Below are 16,964 nucleotides of genomic sequence, written 5' to 3' on the forward strand. Positions count from 1 at the left end.
TCTGTTTGTGTCTCCGTCTCTGTCTGCAGCTCGAGGTCGCACCAACCTGGAGCTCCGGGAAAAGTTCATCCTCCCCGAGGGGGCGTCCCAGGGCCTGGCTGCTTTCCGCTCCCGGGGCCGCCGCTCCAAACCGGGCTCCCGCAACGCCTCGCCCACCCGCTCCTCCTCCTCGGCCTCCCACAGCGGCGCCTCCCTCCCCTCGGCTCCCTCCGCGCCCGCCACCCCGACCGCCTCGGCATCGTCCAGGGTGAGGACTTTGATTCCGTTTCCTGTCTTTACTCCGACCCGATGAGGGCGAGGAGCTCGCGTTGATCCTGTCGTTTTCTGGCGTCCTTCGTTTGTCCGTTAAAGCGTCACTGCTCACGTTTAAAGTCTCTAAAACGTAAATACATCCTCGTTCAGCTGTCTGAAGTGGAAAATATTAAGTCTTCCCAGGAGCGGACGTCCCGGCAAATTCACCCCGAAGGTCAGACCGTGCAATGAGCTCCATCTCAGCCTCTACAGGCGTCAGTCAGCAGGTCAAAGGTCAAAGGTTAAAGCCTCTTCTCTCTGAAAACAACTCGACTTAGCTTTGGGACAGATGTTTACCCAGAATGCACTGCAGCTGTCAGTTCGAACCCAGTCAAACGTTCAGATGAAAGAGGATGTACTTCGTTTTGAGCGTTTGTTTGTTTTACTTTGAATCTGTGACTTTATGTTGTTTATTTATTGTCGTTTTGTGTTTCTTGTTTTTCTGCCTTCTCTCCTCCTAACCTGCCTTTTAAACGTTCCTCCGGCTTTGTCACCGTTTTAAAAAAAAATTAAAACCAACTGCTCTCACACAACAACACACTTGGTTGCCCTCCTCCTCCTCCTGCTCCTCCTCCTCCTGCTCCTCCTCCTCCTCCTCCTCTCCCTCCTCCCTTCAGTCCTCCCACACCCACTCCCGTGATTATGCCAAGCCCTGGCTCGCACACAGTAAAACTCCAACGCCAACCGAGTGCCACTGCTGCCCAGATGTGGGTCACAACCACAGCGAGGTAACACACTCACCCCACCCCGCGCCTCCGAGCCAACTAAAGCACTAACTAACACTCCCGCCGCCACGTAGGAAGCTCCCAAAGCTGCTTTTATGGTTTGGTTTTTCATTTTTTTAGCCTAATTATTACCCTCACCTAAATGTCTTCTCTGTAAGGTGTTCAGATATCGAGTCGGGGCGGGAAACCCCCGAGAGACGACTCGGAGGTGTTTTTATGTTCCCAGTCACGGGAAGAAGAAAGTCCTCCCTTCAGGTCTTTGGTTTTACGTCTCAGGAAATAATAAAACTGATCTGATTTTATTCAAATCCAAACTCGAGTGAAGAAAAACAAACCTGGGAGGGGTCAAAGGTCACCTGGAGTCCATCTTTCTGCAGAGAGAGGACTTTCTTCGTCCCACGAGGGTCAAAGGTTTTCCCTGAACAGCTTACAGATGTTAGGAAGAAGACATGTTGACGGCTGCCGTAAGAAACAAAACGAATTAATCTAATTTATCGATTATTGATCTCCACCAAGACGCCAATTGTTTGTTTATCTGTGCGCACAACTCAAAACGTAATAAACAAATTTAAATTAAATGTTCAGGAAATGTTGAGGAATGATTAAATTCTGGGCTCCTACAGTTGTTTAATGACCCCGTGGCCGAGGCGGAGGTTTGCGCTCCCAGAGTTCCTCAACAGCGATGACATCACGTGATGATGTCATCAGTGCCGTTCTGTGTTCTCTGCGTCTTGTTAGTTTTAAATCTGTGGCGTTGTGGTTCTGATAGTTTTGGAGTTAGCGTTGTGTTTGGATGTTCTTCGTGTTTGTGGCAATGTTCTAAATTCTGCTCAGTTTTTTTTTTGGTTTAACGTCGGCTAACGGCGAAGTCATCCCTCTGTCCTCCTGCAGGGGGCGGCGTCCGGGTCCAAACTGAAGAGGCCGACGTTCCACTCGAGCCGAGGCTCTCTGACCGGAGAGAACGGGGGAACGACGCACGGCGGCAAACGGACGGGTGAGGCTGGAGACGCAGACTTTAGATTTAAAACTCGCCTCTCGGTCTTTGGTGGGTTTCATCGTTTTATTGTGTCAGGATGGCAAAAATGAGAGAAGAAGACGTTCTATCACAACTGTCTGCTGATCCAAGGGGTCAGAGGTCAAGATCGAAGCGTCACCTGAGAAGGTCCAAATCATTTCCACCAGGAGACAAAACGGGCCGATTTTTTAGTCTCTTTCAGTATTTTCTAGAAAAAATAAATGAATAAATTTGATGGTTTTTTTCCATGTTTCTTATATCAGAATATTCAAAGAGCTGCTAACATTTCACCTTCAAATTACAAGAAAAAATATAAAAACTAGATCAAATAAAAAATCTGTAGCTGTGAAAACTACACAGGACATTAGAGTGAAACTCCTCTGTTGTTGTTTTTAATTATCATGACAGCAGCGTTGCTCTCTGATGATCAGAGATGATTAAACAGCGTAGAGAGCGAGAAGGAGGCGACTCGGGATGCTACAGTCTGTTTTTATTTTTTCACCTCCGCCTCAAAGTTTATCGACTCCTGCGGGTAAATGGAGCTTCACTCTTTATTCTCTCAGCATCAAAGCTGATAAATCACTGTTTTAACTCGGCGTTAAGTTTGTTTTGTTTAAATGTATAAATGTGCGACAGACTCTTCTTCTCAGCACGTAGCTGCAGAGGAGGCTGCCTTCACTATGTATTTTTACGGCTGCATGGTCTTAGTGCCTGCCGTGTTTGTGAACTCCTGAACCAGTTCAGCCTCTTTGCTGTTTTTGATGTTCGATAATTGAACGTGATAAAAACTTCTCCGCCTTTCAGATCCAAAGCGAGGGTCAGCGACGGCCAGCGGTCCAACCAGCCGAGCCGGCAGCCGAGCCGGCAGCAGGGCCAGCAGTCGCCGCGGCAGCGACGCCTCCGACGCTTCGGAGCTTCAGGACTCCCGCTCCGTCTGCTCCGACGCCTCAGACACCCCGAGGCGGCCCGGAGGCGGAGCCAAACCATCCAAGATCCCAACAATCTCCAAGAAGACGCCCAGCCCAAAGACCCCGGGGTCTGCGAAGAAGTAAACCCAGAAGTGCTTCGTTACTCCTCCCTTCACGGGCTGCCGGCGGCGGCCATCTTACCCCTACCAGCGTCTATCTGGACATCCATCCGGAGGGCTTGTCTAGAACTTATGCACTATGACTGATATGTCCTGGGGGGAAGACGGAGATGGAGTCTCCCTCCCCCTCTTCCCCCCAGTCTCTAATTTTGACTGTGAACATGCACAAGAGGAGACAGATCAGAGTTTTTGGGGTCATCACTGACTTTTTTAACCCTGAAGACCCCAGTTTGCCTTCCAGTCTCCTCCTCCTATTCCTAAAGCGGCGAGGAACCAACCGAGACGCCTTACTTTATGTTACACACTTTGTCCTGACCCGACAGAGCGACAGACGCATTCTACCGGAGAGGCGGCGCAGGGAGTGCCACCACAACAGCTGCACAAACAACAAAAAAATAAAAGAATTGTGGGTAAATTATTTTGGCTTGTGGGCCAGATGCCTCAAGGATGCATCAAAAAAGAAAAATATGCAACCGACTGCCGAGTTGCTTCCTGGCTGGCGAGAAAACGGTCACCTCAGCAGCGAGGAGGCTGGAAATTGCCGCCTGACGCACAGAAACGGACACACAGAGCGGCTAACCTCAGACTCTGAGGGTCGGCGGCGGAGCGAACTCCTCCGGGCCGCGGCGGTGCGGTTTGTCAACAATCCGACACAAAATAATCACAAGCTAGCAATAGACAGGACTATTTTTACGGCACATTACTCCCAACATGTAACACGACGTTAACAACCGTGTTCAACAACCAGCATGCACTAATTGTCTGCCGCTCTGTTGCTGCACACACACACACACACGCACACACACACGTGTGGCGTGCATCATGTGTGTCTGTTACAGGAAACAATAGAGGTCATCGACTTGAGTCACTGTATGCAAAATGTTAATTTGCAAACCTTTTTTTTGTTGTTTTTCTGATTAATTTATAATCCAGTTTTGTTATTTAGCTTGAAAGGAAGATTATTTATTTTTCATGTCATATCACCGTTGGCAGAGAGTGATTTAGTATTATGGTTAAAGATTTTTTTAATGTCCACTCCGCTCTTTTGACATGGTTTGTGTGTAAAAAGTGTTTCTACTCTGTTGTAACATTACTCATAGAAACGGCCTCGTTCAGTTTTCTTTATCGATGTTGACTGCAGTTACCTGACCAAAGGGGTTTCCCTTCATGTGTAGAGAAGAACTACAAATATGGATGACAGGGGACCTGGACTGAAGGGACAGGGGGGTATTTGTCCCTCCCCAGCGTCTCTTCTTCTAGGCTTTTTTTTTCAAAATGTCTCAAGCCGTCTCCATGTTTTCTCAATGTAAGAGATTAAGTTTATGAAAACTAATGAAGTGACAGTAAGAAGACATCTTAAGGTGATTTTTATTTATTTATTGTCTCTCTGATGGGGGCGGGGTCAGAGGGGACAACATGACAGGGGGGCGGGGTCACTTGTGTAAAATTAAAAAAAACTAAAATTATAAACATTTTTTTCTGTTTTTGTATTAAAGTATGCTTGCAATAAAACCGACTGGTCTTGGATTTATTCGGTTTTGGACTTATGTTTTGCAGCTGAAGTTCGGCTCGGCGCCGAGCTTAAGGTCAGGGACGAGGAGACAATGAGACGATGTCCACAAATAAAAATTAAAATCAGCAATTTCCGCAAAAAAGCTGTGAGAACGCTGAGAGCTTTGCTAACAAATCTGAAACTAAGCCTTTAAAGCTAAAAGAAGCAGAACGCTAGCTGAAAGCTAAAAGTAGCATGTTGTTAGCTAAAAGCTAAAGGCAACAAAACAATGTCTAAAAGTTAAAAATCTCAAAATGCTAGCTACAAAAATCATAAGTTTAAAGTAGCAAAAAGATAGGTAATAGCTAAAAAATGCAAAACATTAGCTTAAGACTAAAAGTAGCAAAATGTTAGCTAAAAGATAAAGATGGCAGAACAGCACCTAAAAGCTGACAGTAAATGAATGTACAATGGTGGCTAACTCAATGTAATGAAACACTAGTTAAAAACAGCAAAAGGCTAGCTTATAGCTAAAAATGGTACAACGTTGGCTACAATCTAAAAGTAACAGTTGTGTGGCTAAAAGCTAAAAGTAGCTAAATGTGGATAAAGACAAATATAAAACAAGTTTGAAACAGATTTCAAATAAAAAAAATTTTTTTTTAAACTGAAGAGGTTTCAAAGCATTTCTAGGGAAAATATTCATAAATTAAAAAAAATAAAAAATATTTTTGGTAAGTATAAAAGTTGTCCAACAGTCGTCTCCTGAAAGAGCTGAACATTTTGATATAGAAATAAAATATATAAATGACTTAAATAGCACAAAGTCTGCAGAAGTAGATGGACTTCAAAAAAATATAAACAGGTAATAATAATTATTATGAAAAACTTAGTATTATTTATTAGTAATGTTTGTAAACTATTCTGTGGGTCACAAATCTTAAATAAAACTGCAGTACTGTTCTGTCAACTAAAACTATTTTGGAAAAAAAGTAATATAAGCGATTGTATTTCTGTACAGAACTGATCCAAAGTATTAAATGTATACATCTTTACTTTTAAAATGAAATCAAACAGTAAAATATTAAATCCTTTAATTACTAACAGTTTCTAGCAGCTGCATCAAGGCCGCATCATTTTAGGCTAACAGGGGGATCAGACTCTTTAATCTAGGGTTAAAAAAGAAAGATATAAACTTATAAACATATAATCATTTAATTGTGAACATACTTGTATACCTATATTATATATTTAAAATATTTGAGACAAATACAGAAGAAAATAGTTTTTTCAAATGTGTTGAAGTTTTTATCCCCACCTTTTACGCTTTACAGTGGTTTGGTCCACAGTTTGCCCGGGAAAACCTTGGAAGAAGCGTCTCAGATTCACCTTCAGCTGGGAGAAATGCAAACAGGTTTGTTTTTACCAACTTTTTAGTCACAAATGTCGCAAACAGTAACAAGAAAATCACATTATATAAGACGGATTTGATTAAAATAACACAAAAAGTATTTTTTAGAAAAAGAATCTCGTACTTCCTCGTCTACTTTGAGTTATCTTTGATGAGTCGAAGTTGTCGAATGGTGTCCAAGAAATTATCCAAAAGAATTAAAGTCTGTGGCATTTATTTAACACACAATTACCCGAAATCGAAAGCTTTAAACTGGCACAGTTGAAAATGAAAACCTAAAGTTATATTTAGGTCTCTTAGAACTTCCCACCGGATTAGATTAGCTGCTAAACTAGGCTAACAGTCAAGCTAGGCTAACAGCTAGCTTAGCAGCTAAGCTAACCGGAAGGCCGCAGGGTTTATTTATTTTAATAGATCAAATTTATCAAGCACAACACTTTTTTTTAGGTTGCGTTTTCTGGTTTTAAGGCAGTATTTTTCCCTTGCATTCTTATTTTGCCTTATATATATTAAATTGAATTCATAAACTGGAATATCTTTTTGTAAGTTTGGAAAAGTTAAAAGTTTGTAAGACACATGAGGAAATGCGGAACTGATTTTATTAATCAAACTGTTAAAGGTTTGATTAGACTCTTTAGAAGTTTAACAGTCCTATTTTAGATATTTGGGTAATTATAAAGTCCAGCTCATTTTATATTAACTCAAACAATCATATATCTGTAACAGACTGCAAATCACAGATTCATAGTGTTTAAAATCCAAATATAACTAATTTCATAACTCAGACTGATGTATTTTGACCGACAAACAGAATATCTCAGTGTTTGTTTATTAATCCAGTTTTGGGCTTCATAAAATGGTATTTTTAATCAACGTGTATATGGAGCTGAAAAGTTGCTTTTGAAGACTTTTGTTGTTTGCTAAATAAATTCAGGTTGACAGTAACAACACTTTAAAATCGGTCATTTTGAAGCATTTTCTCAGATTTTTCTGTCTTAAATCAGCTGTTGCTTAAGAAAGACCGCCTATCAGCAGAAACAGGTGATTTTTATGTGTAGATTTATTGTAGCACAGCACTTGTTCTTGAATAAATGATAATAATTTGTAAATATAATTCATTAAATGAGTCCTAATTGTGTTTGTGTCCCTCCTCAGTGTCTGACATCCGACCACGTCCAGCCGCCGGACATTTCCTGGTGATTGAGGCGTGGGAAGCGTCTGAGATGAAGACGCGCCCGGCTGGATCCTCGCTTCTGTTCATAAGGTAAACTCGGAGCCGGTGGGGGTTTTAAATTAAACTTTGTTTCCTCTCTGCTCTCCATCAAACTCGGGTTCTTGTTTATTCAGCGGTTCCTCTGGAGTTAAACAGGTTCGCGTCCACCCTCTGCAGCTGTGTGTACGCTCACACCCCTCGTTTTCTGTCCAGTTCATCTCAGCCCATCCTCCCTGCAGCCCGTCCTTCATCATAGACGTCTTCCTCATCTCTGTTCTGTCATTTCCTCCTCCCAGGAATGCACAGATTCCCTCTCTTTATTTTTTTAAATATTCACTCCCCCTCTCAACCAACTCCCCGCCTGTCCTTTCACCTCCTCGTCTTCGTATCTCTCCAGACAAATTCTCCAGAAGTCACACAGATGTGCGGAGAAACCGAAACAAGCGGCGTGTTAATTCCTGCCATCGCAGGACTCGCCCTTTGGCCCGGGACGGAACGAACTTGCGGTCACTCTGGTTTGGTCAGTGTTATTCGTGCCGCTCAAAGAAACCACAAGAGCCGGGCCGCTTTGAAGGCGAGAGCGCACAAACATGAGCGGGCACAGGGCTGAACCTCTCGACTATATTTGAATCTTTTTTCCTCTCCATGTCCTTCTGGTTTAGATTTACGCACGATTGAGTGTGTTTGCATTTGTCCCGCTGCAGGGCGACCTCGGCTAACTAACGAATAACTCAGAAATCTGCTGCTTTTAGTCTGAACTGTGGAGATTTTTTTTTCTTTGCAAAGTTAGTAATCAGCTTTAGGTATTTAAGAATTTGCATCAGGTTTCAGCTGCAAACAGCTGGATAAAAAACAAGCTAAATCATGCCGTGAGTTTGCAATTAAGGCGAACATCGGGCCGCCAGAGGCTCGACGTTGAGTAGCAATGAAAGGAAGCAGTCATGAGCAGATGAAAAGATAAATGGGCTGAGGTAAGCAGATGAGGTCTCTCAAAGAGACCACTGGGAGGAGAGATGATGAAGGGGAGAGAAGTTTAAAGGCTTGAGGAGGAGGAGAGGCTGAGGCTTGGAGGGTAACTCCCTCAACCTCCTGAGCAGGATTCACTCGGATCGAGCAGAGAGAAGGAGGAACAGCTCGCAGCTGGACAGACAGGAAGTGCTTTGACATCTGGATTAATTGGGACATTTTGGAGCCTTGAGTCGACTCGTGGATACCCTGCAGGTTTGGGCTTCTTCATCTCCTCCTGAAAAAGCACCTCTTAAATTCCACTCCAGCACCTGCTCATCACCAAAATTGCTCTCCATCCTCCAAGTTTACAACTTCAAAGCCCAGAGCAATCTTCCACAGAGGCATTGTTTGTTTGTACTCAAAACAGGAGTTGGAAAAGCTTGTAATTATGCTCTCACTCTCATCATGTGTTCCTGCTGCTGCCTGACTGACGAGAGGTGGGTTTTCTTCAACGTCTGAGATTACAGAAGGTGGACAAGGAAGAGTAAACAGAGCCGGCACTCGTCTAAGCACTCCAGGCATAAATCAGTTCTGTGTTTGTCTGCGGTGACTGAACTGCAGCAACAGAACGAGGAGAACCAGAGGAACCTCCGCTTGTGGCCTCGGCAGTCTCCTTCAGGATGCATCGTATGTTCCGGCTGCCGAGCAGACCCACCTCCACCCTGCTCCTCCTGCTCCTGCTGCTCCTGCTCTCCGTCTCGCTGTGGAGCCAGCAGGCGGAGGCCGTGGTCCACTCCAGCTTCCGGCGGCTCAGCGGCCGCGAGAAGAAGGAGATGCAGAAGGAGATCCTGAACCTCCTGGGCCTGCCGGGGCGCCCCAGGCCCCACCCGCCGCTCCGGCCACCCTCCTCCGCGCCGCTCTTCATGCTGGACCTGTATCACGCCATGTCGGCCGACGACGAGAACGAGGTGGACGGGATGGGACCGGGCGTGGGGAGGTTCGGAGCGGCGTCGGCGGCGCAGGTCAGCTACGCCGCCCTGCCGACCCTCAGCACGCACACGCCGCCGCTGGGGACGGTGGTCAGCGAGGCCGACACGGTGATGAGCTTCGTCAACCTGGGTGGGTACGAACCGGCGGTCCAACGTAAGGAGAGGGAACGTTTGAAACGATCCTCTTAAAGTCAATATTTTCTTTGTTTACTTTAAATCTGCAGCACATTTTAAACAAACTCCGTCGTTTGTTCCTGTAGTTTTATTGAAGGAGATTTTAGGATGTTTGTCTTGTTTTTATTCCTCTTCGTTGAGGTTCAGACACGTCTTCAGTTCCTTTTTTCTTCCTTTAATAATGGTGGCACACTTCCAATTAAATTAGATATCAATAATTAACAAAATAACTAACGTTTGATGCTTCTGTCAGGGTTTGACTTTCAAATTATTTAGTTTTTTTTAGTCATGACACCTTATTCTCAACTCTTTTCCACAGTTTCAGCTGATAGCTCGTTAAAAATCACCTTTTTGTGTTTAAAAAAACTTGCTTTACTTCTGTTAAACTGTTCTACCTTTGGTTTTTCATAGATCCAGCTAAAAATAATTATATAAAAATTCCATTTAAACGTTCTTCAGTTGTGTCGACACAACTCTGGTTCATTCTTAGGAGCTTATTTCTTTCACCTGAATGATTCAATAAGTAAGAAATAAATGTCCTAACAAACAAAACAAAACATCTTTAAATAAAGTCTGCAGATCTGTTAATAAAGGCCACTTTAAAAGAGGAAAAATATTAAAATAATCCCTCAAATTAAACCCCAAACTGCCGCCTTCTTGCTTCTGTTTTCAGATAAAAACATTATTAATGGTTATTGATTAAAATCTAAATAAAAAGACCAGATATGGTTTATAAGCAGAGGTCTTTAGGTAATTTAAATTATTCTTATTTTTATCATTTCAACCTTTAGAGATTAAATCTGTTCTGTTTCTGGTGGTAAACTCTTTAAAAGCGTAAAACGTAAACATAGTTCAACTAAAAATTAATGTTTTTTTAGTGTTTGTAGGAATTTAAATGATCCAAACGAGCGAACCTTCTGTCGTGTTTTGGTCCATCTGATGATTATCGGGACTTCATGCTAATTGTTTGGGTCGTTATTGAAACGAGCGAGCTGCGTCTGTGTTTACAGATCAGAACCGTGTTATGCGGGTCCCTGCAGAACCGGACCCTCCCCGTCTGGGTCGACGCTTCCTGGTCGTTTCTGCAGCTTCTTTGCGTTTTTGACCGTTTGTCCGACGCAGCCATTTGCATCTTTAATATTACTTTTTGGTTTCAGGAGTTTGCGGTGATGCCGCGGCCCGTCTCGAACCCTGAATGTTTTTTTGTTTTAAACTCGCTGCAGTCCAGCCGATGCCTATCTTAGCGAGCACGAAAGTTAAACATCCTCCTCCCAGACAGCTTCCTTCCTCCCGCTCCTCCGGGTATAGGATGGCCATCGGTGCCCAGCTCAGCGTGGGAATAATTTGTCTTTCAGCAAACTCCCCTGAAATGAAGGGTTTCCCTTCGCAAAGCTCTGCTCTGTTACACAGAATTAAAACACAACCTGAAATCGCAGCATTTCGTCCTCCAAACCGCAAAGATTTATCCTCTGAACGAAGGTGAGGCGTGGCTTTAATGACGACCGCTTCCTTCAGGTAATAAAGCTTCAGCTCACCTGAAAACAGGACAAACGGGGCGGGTGGTTGTGTGTTCCTGCGCATGTCACGGGACGGAACAGCTGGAGAGAATTAAAGGCCCCACTGACACACAACGGTCCGAATCGAGATGAAAATACCTCTGTGGAGCAGAGGCTCTAAAAATACGGGGCAGGCCTGTAATTAGTGGTGTGTGTGCTGAGCAGCTGCTGTGGTTCAGGGCAATAAGTGTCTCTAATTACTCCGTGTGTGTGTGTGCGCAGATACACACTGTATGCCAAAAGTATTCACTCACTCATCCAGATCACTGAGTTTAGGTGGATAAAACAGGCCGTTTCTACAACCATGTGTGACAGAACGGCTCGCTGTCAGGAGCTCGGTGAGTTCCAGCGTGGTGCCGTGACAACCGTGTAAAACCACAGAGTGGGCTCAGAGGACGCCGTCAGCAGCTCCAGACCTCCAACCTTCCTGAGGTCTTCAGATCAGCTCAGGAGCAGAGAGGAGAGTGGGTTTCCACGGCAACGGCTGTATCCAAGCCTTCCATCACTGAGAGGAAAGCGTCGGCTGCTGTGGAGTAAAAACCGTCCCGCTGGACTGTAGAGCGGCGGAGACATGTCCTCTGGAGGGACGGGTCAGGCGTCTCTGGAGCAGTCTGGGTTCGGAGGTTCTCGTCTGACTGCGTTGAGCCGAGTGTGAAGTTCGGTGGAGGGAGGATCATGGTGTGGGAACTACAGAGTTCTACTGAACAGAACCCTGACCTCACAGGTCCGGTTCTGGAGGAGTGGTCCAAAATCCCCCTAAACTCTCCTGAACCTGTGGGAAGCTGTTCTACAACCAGAGTGGGCCAACATGAGCATGAAGGGAACTTCTGAAGCTCCTTAAACTGACGTCAGCGTGAACATAAATCTGTTGGTAGGAAGAGTTCAGCTGCAGCTGATCTTTAGTTTATATTCTTAAAATCACACAAACTGCTTCAGATTCTTTATTTTCCTGCAGTCATGAAATTAAAACCAGTTTTGATGCATTTAATCCAAACTGATAAACATTTAATGTTTTCCTGACAAATCTTTTAACTCATTAACAGTTTGTTCTCATTTCAGCTGCGTTATAAAAGTTAAAAACTCGTTAATTCAGGATTATTGTTTGTTATAAATGTGTTGAACCTGTTTGGCAGCTCCGGTCCTGAAAACTTTAATTTTATTTTTATGAAGCAGTTTCTGTAGATCCGACTGTTCTTCAGGTGGTTCCGGTCTCACTAACGAGCGGAAACGTTCCTTCACTCTTTTACTCCAGTTCTTGTTCTTCGATCTCCCAGAACCTAAAACCTGGTTTTGTTCTGAATGCTGATGTCTTTAACCTGTCTGTCTGCGAGTTTTAAAGGAACGTTTGGTTCTTGTTCCTGCAGTGGAGCAGGAGCGGGACCTCCTCCAGCCCCGGCCGTACTGGAAGGAGTTCCGTTTCGACCTCACCCCGCTCCCCAAGGGCGAGACGGTGACGGCGGCCGAGTTCCGGATCTACAAGACCCTGACCGTGGGCCAGCGGGTGAACCGGACTCTGCACATCTCCGTGTACCAGATCAAACGGGAGGGCAGGAACAGGTGAGTCTCAGGACGGGTTCTGATCCGTTTAGGCCTCAGTGGTAGGACGTTAGAGAGGACAGCTGAGAGAAGAAGCCGTTAGTCGGTTCTTCTCCACAAACTTTTACACAGTGGATGTTTATTGTAGATCATTTAATCCTCGTTATTTTGGATAATTTTAGATAAAACGAAGAGTTGAATCTGTGTTCAGGGAGGCGGAGCTGGTGCTGCTGGACATGCAGTCGGTTCCTGCGGGTCAGGAGGGCTGGCTGGCCTTCGACGTCACCTCCGCCTCCAACCACTGGCTGCTCCACCCCCGCAGCAACCTGGGCATCCGGCTCTACGTGGAGACCGAAGAAGGTGGGGCTTCCGCCAGAGCCGTCGCAGCGCCGTGACACCCGTTTTCTGACGAGGCTCGTTCTCTCCCTCCCCTCCGCAGACCGCTCCCTGTCCGCCGCCTGGATCGGCCTGGTGGGCCGGCGCGGCCCCCGCTCCAAGCAGCCTTTCATGGTGACGTTCTTCAGGGAGAACCAGGTTCCATGCCGCCCGCCGCGGGCCATCAAGCCCCACCCCAGGAGGAAGAAGCACAAATACGACCTGCCGGTCCCCATCATCCAGAGTAGGCGTAAAAAACACCAAATGTGTTTAATGTGATAAAACTCAGAAATATATCTTTATTTATTTGTTTATTTGTTCAGATCGCGGTCCCGTCAACAAAGGAGAACCCTGCAAGAAACATGAGCTTTACGTCAGCTTCAGTGATCTGGGATGGAAGGTATTTATTTATTTGTAAACAAAAACAAACGTCTGAGATACGAAGAAACTGACTTTTATTTTGAAATGATTGTTTTGTCTGATTGTTACTGTAAAATGTTTTAAGAGACGCTTTTTAATCATTGCAGATTTCTTTAAACTGCAAAAACAGAAACAGATTTTATTTTACTTCATTTTGAAGCATTTTCTGTTGAATTTGTTTCTATGAACGCAGTAAAACCGAAGTTTGAACCCAGGTTCTGTTCTGTTCAGGACTGGGTTCTGGCTCCGACCGGGTACTCGGCGTATTACTGTCACGGCGAGTGCATTTATCCTCTGGGCTCCTGCATGAACGCCACCAACCACGCCCTCATCCAGCTCGTGGTCAGTACGAATCAACATGGAGGACTCCTGCAGCGCCGCGTTCTCTTTAATTAAATGTTTCAACCCGCAGGTGCACCTCCTGAAGCCCGAGGAGGTGCCGTCGGCGTGCTGCGCCCCCACCAAGCTCAGCTCCATCTCCGTCCTCTTCTACGACGACAACAACAACGTGATCCTGAAGAAGCATCGCAACATGGTGGTGAAGACCTGCGGCTGCCTGTAAATAACCACCCCTCCATAATCTGACGAGTTTAACAGGATTATTTATTCCTGATTGTTACTTTAAATCACAGCTTTCATGTAAATAGAGGATAAATAATCCTATTTATTCAACGAAAACACTTCAGTTTATAAATGTAAATACAGCTAAAATATAAAACTAAACCAGAGAAAAATTTGATATTTATGGCCACGATGAGCTAATGGCTAGTTAGTCCTGCTGAATGTGACCTGAATCATTAATCTGTGCTGCCATTTGTCCCAGCAGAGCCACCGTAGTTTCGAGTTTAAAGGGGTAGTTCAGATGTCCAGTTATAAAACGGCGGCAGTAACGAGGTTTAACGAGCGTTTCTGACATGAACCGCAGCGGTTGAAGCTTGAATCCCGTTCCAAGATGGCTGAAACACTAAAGTTCTGATGGTCAGCAGAGATAAACAGAGTCGGGTTAAATAGTTTTATTGAAAATGTTAAAAAAAACAAGACGGCAAAAGCAAATTTGGTTCGTTTTTCTTTTTCTCGTCGGCTTGTAAATACAAAATAATTTAAGCGGCGAGGAGGTGTGATCTCCCCGTTTGTTTCGGTCACCTGTCAGGGGGCGGGGCTTGCTGTGTGGCGGAACGTGAGGTACTGTTGTAAGGTGCACACCTGAGGAGCAGCTGGAACAGAACATGGTTTTAATCTGGACTGGTTGAGACGAGTTTCTGCCTGTCTGCACCGGGACACAGACCGAAGACGCTACTGGTGTCCATCCGTCCCCCATCCTCGGAGACGCAGCGTGTCTGTGGATGAGACGGATAAATAATCTGTTAATACAAACATTCTGCTCGTGTTTCTAATAAAGTTTTATCAGAACCCGTAACGTTTCACCTCCTTTCTTGACTGCAGTTGGTTTCTGTAAATGTCTGACACTCACCCGGGTCGGGTCGGGGTCCTGGTCCGGTTCGGGTTCTGGATCAGGCCAGGACGTCGGCGAGCTCAGGAGGCATGGGGGATTTGGGATGTTTGCTCTCAAAGTGCTGCTTGAAGGTTTTCGGGTCGGGCATCTGAGTCTGAAAGGAGGACAGGATGTGTCAAATGTCTCGTGTCCCTGTCCAACGCGTCAAACCTAAAGTTCTGCGGCGGTACCGACCCGGCAGACGGGGCAGGTGTGGACGAGCGCAGCCTTGGCAGCAGTCTTCTGGTCGGCGCCCTGACCTTTCTTCTTCTCCGCCGCCTTCTTGGCATTCTTCTGCTGGGACTGAATCTTCTGCTGCCCGCGAGCCATGGCCCTCCGCTTCGACCTGCGGGACGAGGACGGGGACAGGGACGCATTTGAGGACGTCAACAGATTCAATCAGAACCCAGCACCTGGAAATACCGCCTTAAACTGCTTCTACAGTCCACCTTTAGTTTCATGACGTCAGAAAAGGTTATTTTTTTAACAGCAGTTTTATGTAAACGCCTCATAGAACAAAGAATTTATTTATATTATTACATAATTTTTATTTCTTTAAAAGCTGAATTTGTTGAACTTTTCTGTCTTTATAAAAAAATAAAAAGTTGCTGAATAAACAGTGTTTACTGGCGCCTCTATAGCTGAGGATTTATATCAATAACAGCTAAAATAAAATAATTAACTTGTTAAAAATGAGACAGGACCAGACATTTAACGAGTCTAAATGTTTACAGGTGGGAGTTTAATTATTCCTCATTTAAAGAACATCTAGGCCATAAAATAATTTAATTTTCTCTCTATAATCTGATTATTTTTCACATAAAAATAAGTTTAGCTTCATGGATTTTTGGGTTTAATGGAAACTCAATTAATTTAATTCTTGTTCTCTAGTTCAGCAGAAAAGGAACAAACTTCAGGACTTTTAAACAAGTTAAATTTTTATGTGACACCCTGCAAACATTTAAATATTATTTTGAATTTATCAAAATATACATAAAATACATCATTTATATTTTTAGATTAGTTTAATACAAATAGGAAGTTAATAAACTAAAGGATAAAAACAAATAAAATCTAATTAATTATTCCGTGCAGCTGTGACCTAAACTTGTTTTGTTTAAAAGCCTTAAATTTAGTCAAACTGGTCAATAAAATGCAGAAAAACAAGTTTAATTTTTATGTGATATCCTGTTGCAATTTAAATATATTATTTAGAATTTATAAAAATCAAAATTCACAAAAATAAAACATTTAAATTGTTAGATTAGTTAGATACAATAATGAAGTTAATAAATGTAAACTGCAGTTGGAATAAATTATTAAATAATAAAAACATCTAATTAATTATTCCCTGCAGCTGTGACCTGAACTCATTTGTTTTATTTAAAAGCCTTAAATTTAGTCAAATATATGCAGAAAAACAAGTTTAAAAAACTGGTTTTAATCTAAATAAAGTCTGCAGTCATATTGTAAAGATTTAATTTAAAGATAAATGTAATTAATAAACTATCAGCAGCTAAAAACTGGATTTCAATTTTAATTTAGTTTCACTCTTATTTAATGAATCTTTAGGGTTTTTAATTTATATCTAAGATTAAACTAATAACCTATATTTGTTTTAAATCCAAACAACGTTTATAAAGAAATAAAACATTTTTAATGAACAGAAAACTACTTTAATTCTGATTAATGTTGACTGATTATCACCGTTTAAAGGCTACAATTAGCCTCACATTAAACTGACACACGAACCGCTCATGTTGATAATATCCTACTAACTATGGAGACTTTAAATCAACATTAGTGGTACTATTTATCTGTTAAAGTTAAATAAATTAACTTATTTTGTTAAAACCACCATCGTCTGAAAACACCCCGCTATGCTAATGCTAACTAGCTTAGTTCGGAGAAGCTAAAGTTTACAGTTTTTCGCGAAGGAAGCTACAAATTTATAATAAATGCAGAAACATTTGAAGACAAATCGGTTTCAGATTGAACAGAATACAGTTTAAAGACGTTAAACACGGAAATAATTAGATTTAAAGGAGGCTTACCTTCGACAATCGACACTGTCTCCGCTCCTTCTCACGTTTCTTTTTTTCTGAAGGCAAACCGGAAGTAGAATTTTGGTAAAATCAGAGGCTGAGGGCGCCCCCCGGCGGCCGGAGGCGGAACTGCAACCTACAGGCGGATCGGGTTTTTTGTTTTATTTTACTTTTTTTTACTTGTGTTTATTCATT

The 16,964-nt window shown here is 43.5% G+C and overlaps 3 protein-coding genes across 3 annotated transcripts in view; 2 read left to right on the forward strand and 1 right to left on the reverse strand.

Annotated features, from left to right (window-relative positions):
* macf1a (microtubule actin crosslinking factor 1a) overlaps nucleotides 1–3,785 on the forward strand; it is a gene marked incomplete in the record, with an annotated part of 165,057 nt that extends 161,272 nt beyond the window's left edge. The window contains 4 exon segments of the mRNA XM_037975753.1: nucleotides 30–247; nucleotides 909–1,019; nucleotides 1,908–2,010; nucleotides 2,836–3,785. Of these exon segments, the coding sequence (XP_037831681.1) occupies nucleotides 30–247; nucleotides 909–1,019; nucleotides 1,908–2,010; nucleotides 2,836–3,083 (680 nt within the window).
* A 4,510-nt stretch (nucleotides 3,786–8,295) lies between these two features.
* On the forward strand, nucleotides 8,296–14,646 carry bmp8a (bone morphogenetic protein 8a). The gene is made up of 7 exons (XM_017439529.3): nucleotides 8,296–9,301; nucleotides 12,266–12,458; nucleotides 12,649–12,797; nucleotides 12,877–13,056; nucleotides 13,136–13,212; nucleotides 13,464–13,574; nucleotides 13,645–14,646. Exons 1-7 carry the CDS (start codon nucleotides 8,863–8,865, stop codon nucleotides 13,792–13,794), a joined length of 1,299 nt encoding a protein of 432 aa, XP_017295018.1. The 5' UTR covers nucleotides 8,296–8,862; the 3' UTR covers nucleotides 13,795–14,646.
* On the reverse strand, nucleotides 14,231–16,900 carry zgc:91910 (uncharacterized protein LOC445276 homolog). Its single transcript, XM_017439530.3, has 4 exons — nucleotides 16,779–16,900; nucleotides 14,920–15,070; nucleotides 14,704–14,839; nucleotides 14,231–14,569 (listed from the first exon to the last, which is right to left on the reverse strand). Exons 2-3 carry the CDS (start codon nucleotides 15,052–15,054, stop codon nucleotides 14,744–14,746), a joined length of 231 nt encoding a protein of 76 aa, XP_017295019.1. The 5' UTR covers nucleotides 15,055–15,070; nucleotides 16,779–16,900; the 3' UTR covers nucleotides 14,231–14,569; nucleotides 14,704–14,743.
* Between the last annotated feature and the right edge of the window lie 64 nt (nucleotides 16,901–16,964).

This window comes from Kryptolebias marmoratus, linkage group LG5 (assembly GCF_001649575.2).
Source record: "Kryptolebias marmoratus isolate JLee-2015 linkage group LG5, ASM164957v2, whole genome shotgun sequence".
Classification (NCBI taxonomy): Eukaryota; Metazoa; Chordata; class Actinopteri; order Cyprinodontiformes; family Rivulidae; genus Kryptolebias; species Kryptolebias marmoratus.